Here is a 12,604-nt window from a genome sequence, read left to right as displayed (position 1 = left end):
AACATCTCAACATCTTCAACATCTCCAGCCAGGCGATTGTCCCAGAGTGCTTCAAAACTGCCACCATCATACCAGTGCCAAAGAAGACAAATGTGTCCTGTCTCAATGCCTACCGCCCTGTGGCACTCACACCCGTTATAATGAAGTGCTTTGAGCGGCTAGTCATGGGTAAAATCCAATGTCTCTGCCTCTTTAGATCCCTTCCAGTTTGCATACCGGTCAAACCGGTCCATGGACGATGCCATATCCCTTGCTCTGCACAACACCCTGTCACACCTGGATAAAAAAAGACACCTACGTTAGGATGCTGTTCATTGATTTCAGTTCAGCATTCAACACAGTCATTCCACAGAAGCTGATACGGAAGCTATCCTGGCTGGGCCTCAACATTGCTAGATCTTCCCAATCAACATCAAGCCAAAGAAAAACCTGAAGCTTGAGAGCACTTCATGTAGTCCACTTGCCTTATGTCCAGCATCAGTTTTCTCTGAGGAGCAAATACTCACATATTTTCACTGTTTTGTAGTGGTGCATTAGTGCTCTCGCTGCCTCCACACGTCCTGCCCACCTAGTTGGGTCAAGCATACTGAGCTTTCCAGAGGCAACTGAACAATCCTCCTCATCCTCTGTCATCAACGCCTGCTGAGCTTGATTGAAAGCAGCCTCCCGCTTTGCTGTGTCATGAATCCACTTACAGTATTTCTTTGATGTATTCAATGGCATCCCTCCCTATTGAAACAGACCGCACAGAATCTTGTACAGCCAAATTAAGTGAGTGTGCAGTGCAATGGACAAACATGGCTTTCGGCTGCTCAGCCATGATGCAGGCTTGGACTCCACTGGCACAGCCAGCCATGGTGGCGGCTCCATCGTAGCACTGGCCATATAGATCTGAGAGTTCTAGATTAAACCGAATGAAAGCATCCTTAATCAGTGATACAATAGTGGCTGCATCTTGAGCAGGGTTTTCATAGAACCCCATGAAATCCTCATGAACAACAAAGTCATGTGAAACATGTGATCACACACATTTAGTTCTTTTGTGGAAATATCAGTTGTACTGTGTCTACTATCAGACTAAAAAAAACTGTTGTTTCTAATGTCTGCAGATAGCTCTCTTGTAACCTCTGAGGACATTATTTCAAGAATTTAATTCTGTATCTCATGACAGCAGTATTTATCTCCCCTCTGTAACCAAGATTTCAACACTGCACTGTCCCTTGCTCATAGTCTCAATAATGTGAAAAACAAGCTTTCGTCATCTGTGCTGTGCCTGAATGAAAGGCCCTGTTCAGCAAGAAACTGAATGGTTTCAAGGAATTTTATAAATGCCTTGTTTGCTTGTGCTTGCTCTTTTTGTTTTGCTGACTGTATCTGTGCGGTCACGGATGTTCTTCTTGTATAGTGAAGCCATTTTATAGTGGCCTCCTTATGGGCTGAAGATGCCTCATGACCCCTGAATCTTTCTGGTCCATGCTTCCAATTTGAAAGGCCTTTAGTGGTGAAAGCATCACTGTTTCATTTTGAGAATGTTATCATTTTCAGTTCCATTGCTACTCTGCATGTGTGACAAAATGCCTTTCCATTATTCCACTCTAACCAGGTCCATATTTTGAACCATGAAGGTTTGAACACTCTCGTTCCCTTCTCCTTTGGGCCTGGCAGGTCTGCACTGGCATTGACTGATCTTCTGATTCAGCTCCTCCTGTCCTCTCTTTCAGATTCTGTTCTGTCCTTCCTGTCATCTATTCTGGCTTCTGTTCTGTCCTGTGCCATTTCTCTCTCTCTACAAAATAATATTGTAAAATTGTTACACTGTAAACTCTGAAAAATTCCATTAGGCATACGTAAATATTCTCCAACACATATATCTATTTGTATGTTATTTTGATATCACAGGTAGACTTTCAGTAACAAAATCCACAGTAGACCACAGTAGACTCGAGTCTGACTTGACTCAAGTCCCCACCTCTGGTTGAAACTCAGTATCATAAACTATGAACCCTCAATGTCAGAGATTTGTCCTCACTTTTCATTTCAAGTAAAAAATAAGTGTTTTTCTTTTGGAAGGTTTTACATTCTGCACTTGTATTTTTTGTTTTATTGTTTATCTAACTGTATTTTTTTGTTTTTTTTAAATCATTTTCCGTTAGCTATTTTGTTTGAATATGAACCCTATGTCTTCACAATTTGTTAATATTTTAAGTAAAAAAACAACAACAATTGACCCCAACACTGTGTGCAAATCACGTGGAAACGCCAAAGCTAGGATGTAGCCGTCTATACTATGAAACCAATCCCCTTAATTTTATCCCTGAAATATCCTTAATTTATCATTACATAAACATTAATTATCCATTAAAAGTAACATAGCTTTAAAAAAGTAAGGTTAGTATCATGAGTTTATAAGGTATTTATTCATGGGTTGATTCACAGAGACACCTGTTAATTAAGGTGCCTTTTGTGCATGGTTTACAGGGTTATTATGTGGAAATTAATGGAAAAGCTCCTGTCTCCCCGAATTTTTCATTAAATTATAAAGTAAGGAGTCAAGATTACGGGGGTGTTTAAGGGGGTTTTGATGGGATCTCCTCCATTAATAACTCCCTTAATTTTAAGGGGATTTTGCATTAAGGGGCGAATTAATGTAAATTAAGGTTATTTTAAAGGATTACTGGTTCTGAGCTTTCACTTTTCAACCCCATTTAAAATTTAGCCTAGATATGACCATTTAGATGTGTTTTAAACGGCTAATCAACCTAAAATTGCTCAGTGGGAAGACTTGCTGTTGTCTCAGTTAAGGAAGCGAAGAGGTCCTATAATTAAATGTCACATGGCCGTTGTCCGCCCAAAATTATCATTATGCTATCGTAATTCATGACGGCGTCTATCTTTGTTTCACGGTTTGACAAGGCGCGTGTCCAACAGAGAAACAGACGCTGGCTACCAGCCAGCGGTTGGCTATATTCTAAGATGTTTACAAGATTTGCTAAGCAATATATTTTGCAATGTCATCAAGCAAAGAAGGGCGCGGCTGCGGGGATATAGAAGTGACGTTCAGCAAGAGACTCTCGATGCTGCTAGCCTGCTACCACCAGCGGAACACCAGTTGCGTCAAGGTAGCTAGAGTTAGATAGAACGAGACCGGACGTACGGCCACGTGCCGTCAAAATAAAAGCGTAAAATCGCCGCTTCTGGAAATATACTTAGGGTGTGCAGAATAACAAAACTGTATCGTGATATTCATTGGAGTCATTAAATATGGAGTGAAAGGCTAGCTGTTAGATGTTTTTAAAATATATTTAACAGCATACATTAATAACCATACTACGCAAGATACAGGGCTGCCAAAAATAGAAAGATATTATTAAAGACCAAATTTAGACAGCAACCGGAAAATTCTAAAGGGGGGATAATATCTTAGAAATGTCAGTCTTTGTCTCCCAATTGTTTCTAAAGGCTATAGAGCCAGTTGTTGGTGATTCTGCACGACCACCGAAATGCTAGATGGCATGTGGTATTATTACACATAAGTAATAACTAAGTAATAACTGACTGAGAATCATTATGAGTCATAATTATGACCGATTCCTTTAAATGCATTCTTAATTTCCATTCATTGTTTACTTTACTCCACAAAACGTTGAAACGTGTCAGCCAAAGGGGCCTTTATTTTGAAGGCTGTGACCGGAAGCCGTATCCTGTACCCTGGCTAGCTTGACATTGGCGTGAACAGCTGGGGTTGCTTTGCAGGGGTGTCGCAGTTTTATAGACAACTTCATCATACAGCACCATTGTTCAAGAAGGAAGCGTAGCCATGGCGCAGGGCATAAAAGAAAGATTTGAGAAGTTTCTACACGAAAAGAATCTTATGACAGACGTTCTGGCGAAGATCGAGGCAAAAACTGGAGTAAACAGGACCCTAATCGCAGTCGGTAAGTCTCGGTAGCGGGATATGTGAAAAGAGGAAAAAGCAGAAAGGCTTGTTTCGTAAAGGAAATGATGGGCACGGTGTAAAACCAGAGCACTAACTCGTGGCAGAGAGAGAACCCCGTTTACCTCTAGCTATAGCCATTCTCCAGCAGCTAAGGGTCGCATTGATTTTTGAACGGTTATAGCTATCCACCATAACAACCAATACAGGCCGTTATTGTGTAGATGCTTTTTACAACCGTGTCGTAACCATCTTGTATCCTTTGTTCCAGCTGTCATTGGTATTATCGCAATTTACTTGGTGTTCGGGTATGGAGCCTCCCTACTGTGCAACCTCATTGGATTTCTTTATCCAGCCTACATATCGTAAGTTATTATTACACCAGTTTTAAGTATGGCGAGCCCATGCCCCACACCCAACACACACACACACACACACGAGTGAATGAATTTAAACCAACTGATCAGCTATTGATCAACACACTATCACTGAGTATATAAGTCATACCAGTATGACTTATTTAGATCATATTCTCTGTGAAGCGCATGTGTATCTTATTATGTTGTACGTATATGTATATGTATTATGTTGCTTCAGTCATGATGAGGCAGTTACAGTAGCCAAGTGAAATGACATATCCATATTGATGTTAAGAGGAAGACAATAGTTTTGATACAGTTGCCTAACAGTCTCTGACTTTCATTCTCCTGTTATTCTTAAGTTGTTCAAACGGGGGGGGGGAAAGAGAAAATGTCTTATGCAGTGGTAACCGTTATGTTTTATGTTTCTTCCTGTGGAGACTCAAACACACACACAGGTGCGATGCTCTAACAGTACTTGATGATGATATCAAATGACTTGTTTGTCTAATGGGAGGGAGTAGCTGGGACTAGGGAGTGGACTAGAGCCATGCTTTTGTTTAAGGCAGAAGATCACTGGGTGAGTCTGTGGCAAAGAGAGGAAAAGCTCCATGTCTAACTACAGAAGACCTGTTTCAGTGAGGCTTCCGTCCCCGCTGCAGCGAGCACGACACTTCTGGGTTAACTGAAAGGAGCAGCTGAATGTATTTTCATTTGTTTAGATGCCATTTTGTGAGTATGGAGAGGCAGCGGACGGTGCGAGCCTGTTGTCAGATCAGAGCGGAAGGCTTCACTCCCTCATTTGGCATGCAAAACACACTGACACATGGAAATACTCGAGTTTACAATTTACCTTCATAGCCAGGCCGGTTATTATTAGGCATGGGGAGATGTGTATTTTCAGGGTAGAATTACCTTTAATGAAAATACCTTGGTAAATTGTGGTTTAAATGGCATTTGTTGTAACTGCATGAACACATTTTACTAAATGTTTGACATTTGTGTTAGGATATACTAAGGAGCTATACAATTTCCACCCAAAAAATGAAATAAGATTTTTAAAAAAAGTGCATGCTGAAACTATTTCTGATACCAATTTTCAATATTTGCTGTGCAATAAAGTTGGAACAGTGAAGATCACACATACCCTTCAGCTTAGGTTTTAGCTGTATTTCCTGTATATGGCTGTGGTGTAATCGACCATTTCAGACCTGTGGTTTTCTATGGAAGCTACGCCAACCCCCACCCTGAAGCTGGTACAGAAGGAAACCCAGCCAATATGAAACACAGGTTAAGTAACTTTAGACTTTAGCCTATGACGGTTCGTGGCTTTCTTCTCTCTGATGTCACAACGAATTACAAACAAAATAATCACCTGCGCACCTGTGCTGACATGTCTGGGTGCAGCACTGGGGAGGTTTTATAGTGATCTTTGGTGCATGTGAGGACACAAAGAAGATGGAGAAAAATAACTTTTTCATCAAGTTATCGTGACGGTACCATGTACTGTCTGTACAGCTTCTGTCTCCCTCGTAGCAGTTCTCTTCAGACAGTCAGGCCACTCAGCCAATTACATAAGTTTGTGAAAGGGAGTCAGGTGCAAAGTGAACAAGGACCAATAGAAATGCATTTTTTCCCACGGCGCAGCCAAGGGCAACACAAGGCAAATTCAGATCGGTCAGGCAGACAGTCAGTCTTCTATATCTTTGCCATCTATATCCTTATCTTCTATGTCGTCATCCTCCGTATCTTTATCTTCTATATCTTCATCCTCTATATCTTTATCTTCTGTATCTTTATCCTTTATATGTTTATCTTCTGTATATTCACCCTCTATATCTTTATCCTCTATATCTTTATCTTCTATATCTTTATCCTCTATATCTTGACCTTCTATATCTTTATCTTCTATATCTTTATCCTCTATATCTTGACCTTCTGTATCTTCACCTTCTCTTCATCCTCTATATCTTTATCTTCTGTATCTTTATCCTTTATATGTTTATCTTCTGTATATTCACCCTCTATATCTTTATCCTCTATATCTTTATCTTCTATATCTTCACCCTCTATATCTTTATCCTTTATGTTTATCTTCTGTATATTCACCCTCTATATCTTTATCCTCTATATCTTTATCTTCTATATCTTTATCTTCTATATCTTTATCCTCTATATCTTGACCTTCTGTGGCTTTATCTTCTGTATCTTTATCTTCTATATCTTCACACTCTATATCTTTATCCTCTTTATCTTCATCCTCTATCTTTATCCTCTTGATCTTCATCCTCTACTCTTTCATCCTCTTTATCTTCATCCTCTATATCTTTATCTTCTATATCTTCACATCTATATCCTTATCTTCTATATCTTTATCCTTTATGTTTATCTTCTATATCTTCACCTTCTATATCTTCATCGTCTATATCTTTATCTTCTATATGCCTCTTTCTCAATATTCCTTCTTGTGTTCTCCGTGACACGTTCTACATACTCTCTAACCGCCACAGTACTATTACAAAGTAATATTCCAAAATGAAAAGATTTGGATTTGGGAATCAGACTTAATTCTCTATATCTTCATCCTCTACTGTATATCTTCATCTCCGTTATTCATTGTAAAATTATCCATTGAACTCTACATTGAAACCCAGGAAAAAAAAATATTATTAATAATAATAATAATAATAATAATAATAATAATAATAATAATAATACTAAGAAGAAGAAGAAGAATGACAATAATGCATACTTGTGTGGAAGCTGATCAAAATGTCTTAAAATCAATTCAAGCTACCATCTTCCCATAGACAACCAGTGTCGTATTGATCAACGCTACAAGAAATATGTAATCAGACTGCATCATATCCATCATATCAGAGGTGGATGACACTGAGTGGACTAGATATGATTTTTAAGGACAATATTAACCTCATGTATCCAACTGATAAATCAGCCGAATCCTGGCACATACTATACAATCACTGAAATGCTCTTTCTCTTTATGGTTCCTCTTCCTCCAGGATCAAGGCCATTGAAAGTGCAACCAAAGACGATGACACAAAATGGCTGACCTACTGGGTGGTGTATGGAGTCTTCAGTGTGGCTGAGTTCTTTGCTGACATCTTCCTCTCCTGGTTCCCCTTCTACTATATAGGAAAGGTAATGCAGCTGACTTCTGTCGCATGATTTATTGTGTTTGTATGTTTGTCCTTGGTCAACATCTCCCCAAAGATGACTGACAGTTCCTTTGGTTTTATGCTAACAGTTTATTTGGCACATTACTGTGCAATTAAACATGTGGTTTAACTGTGTTTTACAGGAGCTTGGTGGTAGTTCAACTAAATTCAAAATTGGATAGTAGTGTAGTAACTTGCCAACTGCAAAATTTGCCTATAAAAGAAAGGACGGGAATTGCATTTTTTCATTCTAAGATTTTCAGTGTGGAAAGTGTGGAAATTGGAGTCGGCATTCCTTAACTTTATTTCAAATAAATGCTGCTTTTGTTAACATCCTTATCAGAGGTATTTTGTGCAGTCATGTGATTTTGTATTGTATGACATTACAAATATGATCAGTTTTACAAAGCAATTTGAACTACATTTTCTAACATACTGTTACTAAAAGCTATTTCTCTTGTAGCTGTGCTGTAGTTGAACTTGATCCAATGTGAAGTAACTGCTAGCTTGTAAAACTAGACTTTCAAAGTAGCATCAACAGCACTGATCAGTAGAGCCCTCTGTGTGGCTTTAATTCTGCCTGACTAGATTCCTGGAAGTGGTGTGGTGAGAAAAAGCTCTTGTTTTTTTTCTCTCTAGTGTGGTTTCTTGGTGTGGTGCATGGCTCCCACTCCCTCTAACGGATCGGTCCAGATCTACACCCGGATCATTCGGCCCTTTTTCCTCAAGAACGAAGCCAAGATCGACGATGTGGTGAAGAACCTCAAGGACAAGGCGTCAGAAGCTGCCGACAAGTTCAAAGATGAGGGTAAGCACATGAAGAAATGAGTTTAATGTTTACTGTAAATAAGTATGAGGCAGTTGAAATTTTAACTCGACGAGGCCTCAGTCAGGAATGGGCCAAAAAACACTGTTGTCTTTACAGAAAAGCTGCAAGGTGTGTGACATGCACTCATAAAAATTTGTCTGTACCAGTTCTTTAACTTCAAGGGTGTTATCACACACCCTTGCCACTTACCAAAGATTAAAATAAGAATTGATTGTTCATATTTTCTTAGAGTTAAATGTTATTTGGGCCTTGTTGTCAGCTAACCTTGAGAAAATAGTTCTTTTTCTGTTGCTGCCTAGTAGTTTACACAAACACAAGTTGTGTGAGTAGTTTGTCAATCAGGAAGATGCCGTTTATTAGTGTTGTGTATGAATTCAAAATAAAGAGTTGTTAATGTACATAACCATAAGGTATCCCAAAGTTATATACAATTAAGATGCACACAAACGTTATGCCTGAAACAGCCGGAAATTATTTTTCTCCTCACTGAAGGGTTTTTGACTCATATCTTAGTGAATTTACTGCACAAGGGGCTCTTCTGTTGATAAAATCTGACTATAATTATGTTCCATCACTGCTTTTTTTTTAAATACTTTTTCTTTTTACTGCCACAGCTTCAAATGCTGTTTAATCAATTTTTTCCTTTAAACTTTTTGAAAAACGGTCATTTTTTGTGTGCTATTTGTATAGCCTTGTAAAGAATAGTCTCAGTTGGCTTCAAGTGGAAACCCACTAAATTGAATAATCCATATGATTACAACAGGAATAGACAACACACCAAAGTATGGAGTGAAAGTCAGAACCTGTGTTTTCATGTTGCATTACCACTGAAAAGTTTGGAATATATTAAGAGAATACTGATAAATCCTCCTTTTAAAGTTCCTCTTGCTCAGGTATCCTTGCAGCCAAAGATGCTGCTCTGCTTTTCCCTCATTAACTTTCAGCGGATGCTTTTAACAAGTGACTCCAGATAGCAAATACAGCCATCCGCTTTGCATCTGTGTGAGTGATTGTCTCCAGGTTTGACGACAGATTTCTCCCATTGTTTAATCTGTCCACAGCCAAGAAAGCCACAGCAAACATCATGTTCGAGGAGAAGAAGAGCTCCTAAGGAAGACGTTGCCTTTCCGACAGTATAATCTCTGGAGCTGACTGTGTTACAGTTGAAGAAAATGTTGCCTTGAAAATGCTTTTTATTTTATAAATTATCCTGAAGTTAGTAACTATTGTCTTCATCCATAAAAGCTGTAGTAGATGGTAATGTTCTATACCTATAAAGCAAGCAATTTCCCAAGACGATTTACATATTTAACTTGGCATATCTTAAGGCTGTGAAATAACTGTGTTGCCCCTGATATGTTTTACGAACCGAATAAAAAAATTACTTGCTGACTTGCTGTTTTCTGATTTTCCCTAGTTTCTTTAACTCCATTGTGTGTTAAAAGGTAGGCAGAGACAAATGATATTGTTGTAGTACAGTAAAGTATATATTATATGCATTACGGTTGTGCACATCATGTGGATATGTATAAATGTTTATGAAGTATGTATGGGGTCTAATCATGTATATATGTGTATACAAGCAACTATGTGTAACTGTACTGTGAAGGCACAAAATGTTGAATCTCTCTTATCTCTTCATATCAGGTTTATATAACAGTAATTTTGTATATGCATCTAATTTTTTACCAGCCTAAACTCTGACCATGCATTCATAGTGCCAAGGTCATACTCTAAAATGAAAGTGTTGTAAATATTAAGAGAGATTCATCATTGTGTACCTTCACCATGTAATTTGTCTTGCGTAAATCAGATTGACAGTCCGTTAGGTTGGATTGTGGAGACAGAAGATGCAGGGGTTGGTCCAGCCTGCAGAGAGACCCTCCTTACAAGACACGCCCCCACAGAGTGCCAGGACAAACGCCCCCTTTAGTATACGTCAGAACAAAAAACGCCCCCTTGAGTCCACGTCAGTATAAGACACGCCCCCTGCGACTATGGTGGCCGAAATGGGTCATTGGTGTCCGCAAATAGTCAAGTAGTGGCACTTTTCAGGTCCGTGAAACCAGCCACAATTCCGGTTCACAATTTCCGGTTTTGTCGCCGAAGTGCATTTTGTTTTCAAAATAAAAGCCTAATAATTGATAAGGTAGCAAAATGTTAAGAGGATGTCCACAAATCAAGTTAATGTTGAGCTGACATAACAAATAGAAAGGTAGGGTGCATACTGTAGAGTTTGTAATTAATAGTATAATTTCCATTTCACTTTAATGTAACACATTGTACTTTGCATAGAACTTATAAATAACAATGTAGAACGACAAAACCAGTTTCTTTAGTTTCAAAACTCTTAGTTTACAGTTGGATTAAGGATAATCCTAAAGAATGAAATAACCCCACCACCGAAAACCACAAATTGTGATTGAAATGATTTTAATTTTAAATTCACTGATAGAGCTCTTGATACAAGAAGTAAGAATATACAAAGGCCCCCACACTTACAATGACAATAGGTTTCTTAATATCTATACATTTTCCTATTCCACTCCTGCAGATTCAAGTTCACCCCCATTTCAAGGGGGCATAATTTGTAGTTTTCCCAGCCATAGTTGAATGTGGAAATTAGTGCTTTTCCCCCCCTCTTTCTGTGTGAATTAAGGCAGTTTATACGTCACCCCTGTCTGCACTGGTGTAAAGTTTGTCACTATCTTCACTGTGTTTTTGGAGTGGGTGTTGTGACATTTTACAGTTCTGTGATTAACATGTTTTTATTTATTATCAACAAGAGAAATACCATTTTGTTAAAACATCGGGACTTTTATTTTGAAGGCTGAGAACAAAATGGTACCGGAAGTGAGTTTCCTTATGATATAATAATAATAATAATAATAATAATAATAATAAAGTTTATTTGTATAGCATTTATCAAAAACGGAGTTACAAAGTGCTTCACATAAAAAGCAAAAGTAAAATCAGTATACAAGATAAAACATATGGTAAAACGAAGCTTGACATAAATTTAAATGAAAGTGCAATGAAAAATAAGACAATAAGGGAATAAAACACAATTAAGAAAACAAACGAATAAAAGGCCTTTCGAAAGAAGAATGTTTTAAGCGATTTAAAAGATACTGACTTAGCAAGCCTGAGCTCCTCAGGCAGGTCATTCCAGAGCCGAGAGGCCCTGACAGCAAATGCACAGTCACCCTTTGTCTTCAACCTCGAGTCAGGGACAGCCAGCAGGTTCCTGCCTGAGGACTCCAGGCTGCGCACTGGTTCGTAGGGGGATAGTAACTATAAAAGGTCATCAGGAGCCTGGCCATGTAGAGCCTTAAAAGTAATCAGTAAAATCTTAAAATCAATCCTAAAAACAGACAGGCAACCAGTATAGGGATATTAAAATAGGAGTAATATGTTCCTGTCTCTGTCTTATAGTTAAAAGACCATTGCAGTAGTCAAGGCACAAGGAAATAAAAGCATGCATGATAATTTCAGTGTCCTTAAAATTGATCTAATTCTAGAAATATTCCTAAAATGATAAAAACAAGTCTGAATGAGCTTATTAACGTGGCTCTCAAAGTTAAGGTTTGTATCAAATAAGACACCTACATTTTTTGCAGTTGACTTAATGTTGTTGGACAAAGGACCAAGTGCTGACTGGATTTGAGATTGCAAATGATGATTGTTTTCAACTTTATTTACCAGCCTATGCCACATTAAAAAAAACAGTTAATCACTAAAACATTTCTGAAAAAATAACTAAAAGATATTTTTTCTTTACAGGCCTGTAGCCTAAGCCATTTTTTGTTAAATGAAATACAATATTAAAAAAACTCTATAAACGTATATGGTGTAGTCTAGGCTGAAGAATATGCTAATTACCAATTAACAAATGAAAAAAAAAAAATCACTGCATTAGGGAGTCAAAGGACAAAATAAACTTAGTAATCATCATAAGCTACAATCCATTAACCTACTCAGACAAAACAAAGTTACAGAATCAACTACAAGGTGCTGGCGTGTTGGGAACTGGAGGCCCTCTGGACTGGTGGCAGCAGCTATATATCCAGGGAGCAGCCATCGGGAACCAATCACCAGCCAGGACATACCTACACAAATCACACTCACCAACCAATCGTAGCACACCACCTGTTTCTCATCAAACACACCCACACTCTTAACAGAGAAAGCAAAGCACCAGCACAGAAAGACAATTCACATAACGACCATGGGTCATAACACCTCCCCTCCTAAAGATCAAACATCTCTCCCCTAAAGAAATGTTGTGGTCCTAAGAACGAGA

At 38.4% G+C, this 12,604-nt stretch overlaps 1 protein-coding gene across 1 annotated transcript; it reads left to right on the top strand.

The window, feature by feature from the left end:
- Positions 1–3,731: 3,731 nt before the first annotated feature.
- Positions 3,732–9,693, top strand: reep5 (receptor accessory protein 5). Its single transcript, XM_071906076.2, has 5 exons — positions 3,732–3,935; positions 4,206–4,299; positions 7,317–7,455; positions 8,112–8,280; positions 9,363–9,693. Exons 1-5 carry the CDS (start codon positions 3,818–3,820, stop codon positions 9,410–9,412), a joined length of 570 nt encoding a protein of 189 aa, XP_071762177.1. The 5' UTR covers positions 3,732–3,817; the 3' UTR covers positions 9,413–9,693.
- The last annotated feature ends 2,911 nt before the right edge of the window (positions 9,694–12,604 follow it).

The sequence above is a fragment of the Centroberyx gerrardi genome, chromosome 2, assembly GCF_048128805.1.
Source record: "Centroberyx gerrardi isolate f3 chromosome 2, fCenGer3.hap1.cur.20231027, whole genome shotgun sequence".
In the NCBI taxonomy this organism is placed as follows: Eukaryota; Metazoa; Chordata; class Actinopteri; order Beryciformes; family Berycidae; genus Centroberyx; species Centroberyx gerrardi.
This window is presented reverse-complemented; position numbering and strand designations above follow the sequence as displayed.

Bases quoted from the DNA above. Each gene is read 5' to 3' on its own strand.
- reep5 (XM_071906076.2), top strand. From the start codon at position 3,818: ATGGCGCAGGGCATAAAAGAAAGATTTGAGAAGTTTCTACACGAAAAG. The intron at 3,936-4,205 runs GTAAGTCTCGGT...CCTTTGTTCCAG, and splicing joins CAGGACCCTAATCGCAGTCG to CTGTCATTGGTATTATCGCA. The intron at 4,300-7,316 runs GTAAGTTATTAT...CTCTTCCTCCAG, and splicing joins CTTTATCCAGCCTACATATC to GATCAAGGCCATTGAAAGTG.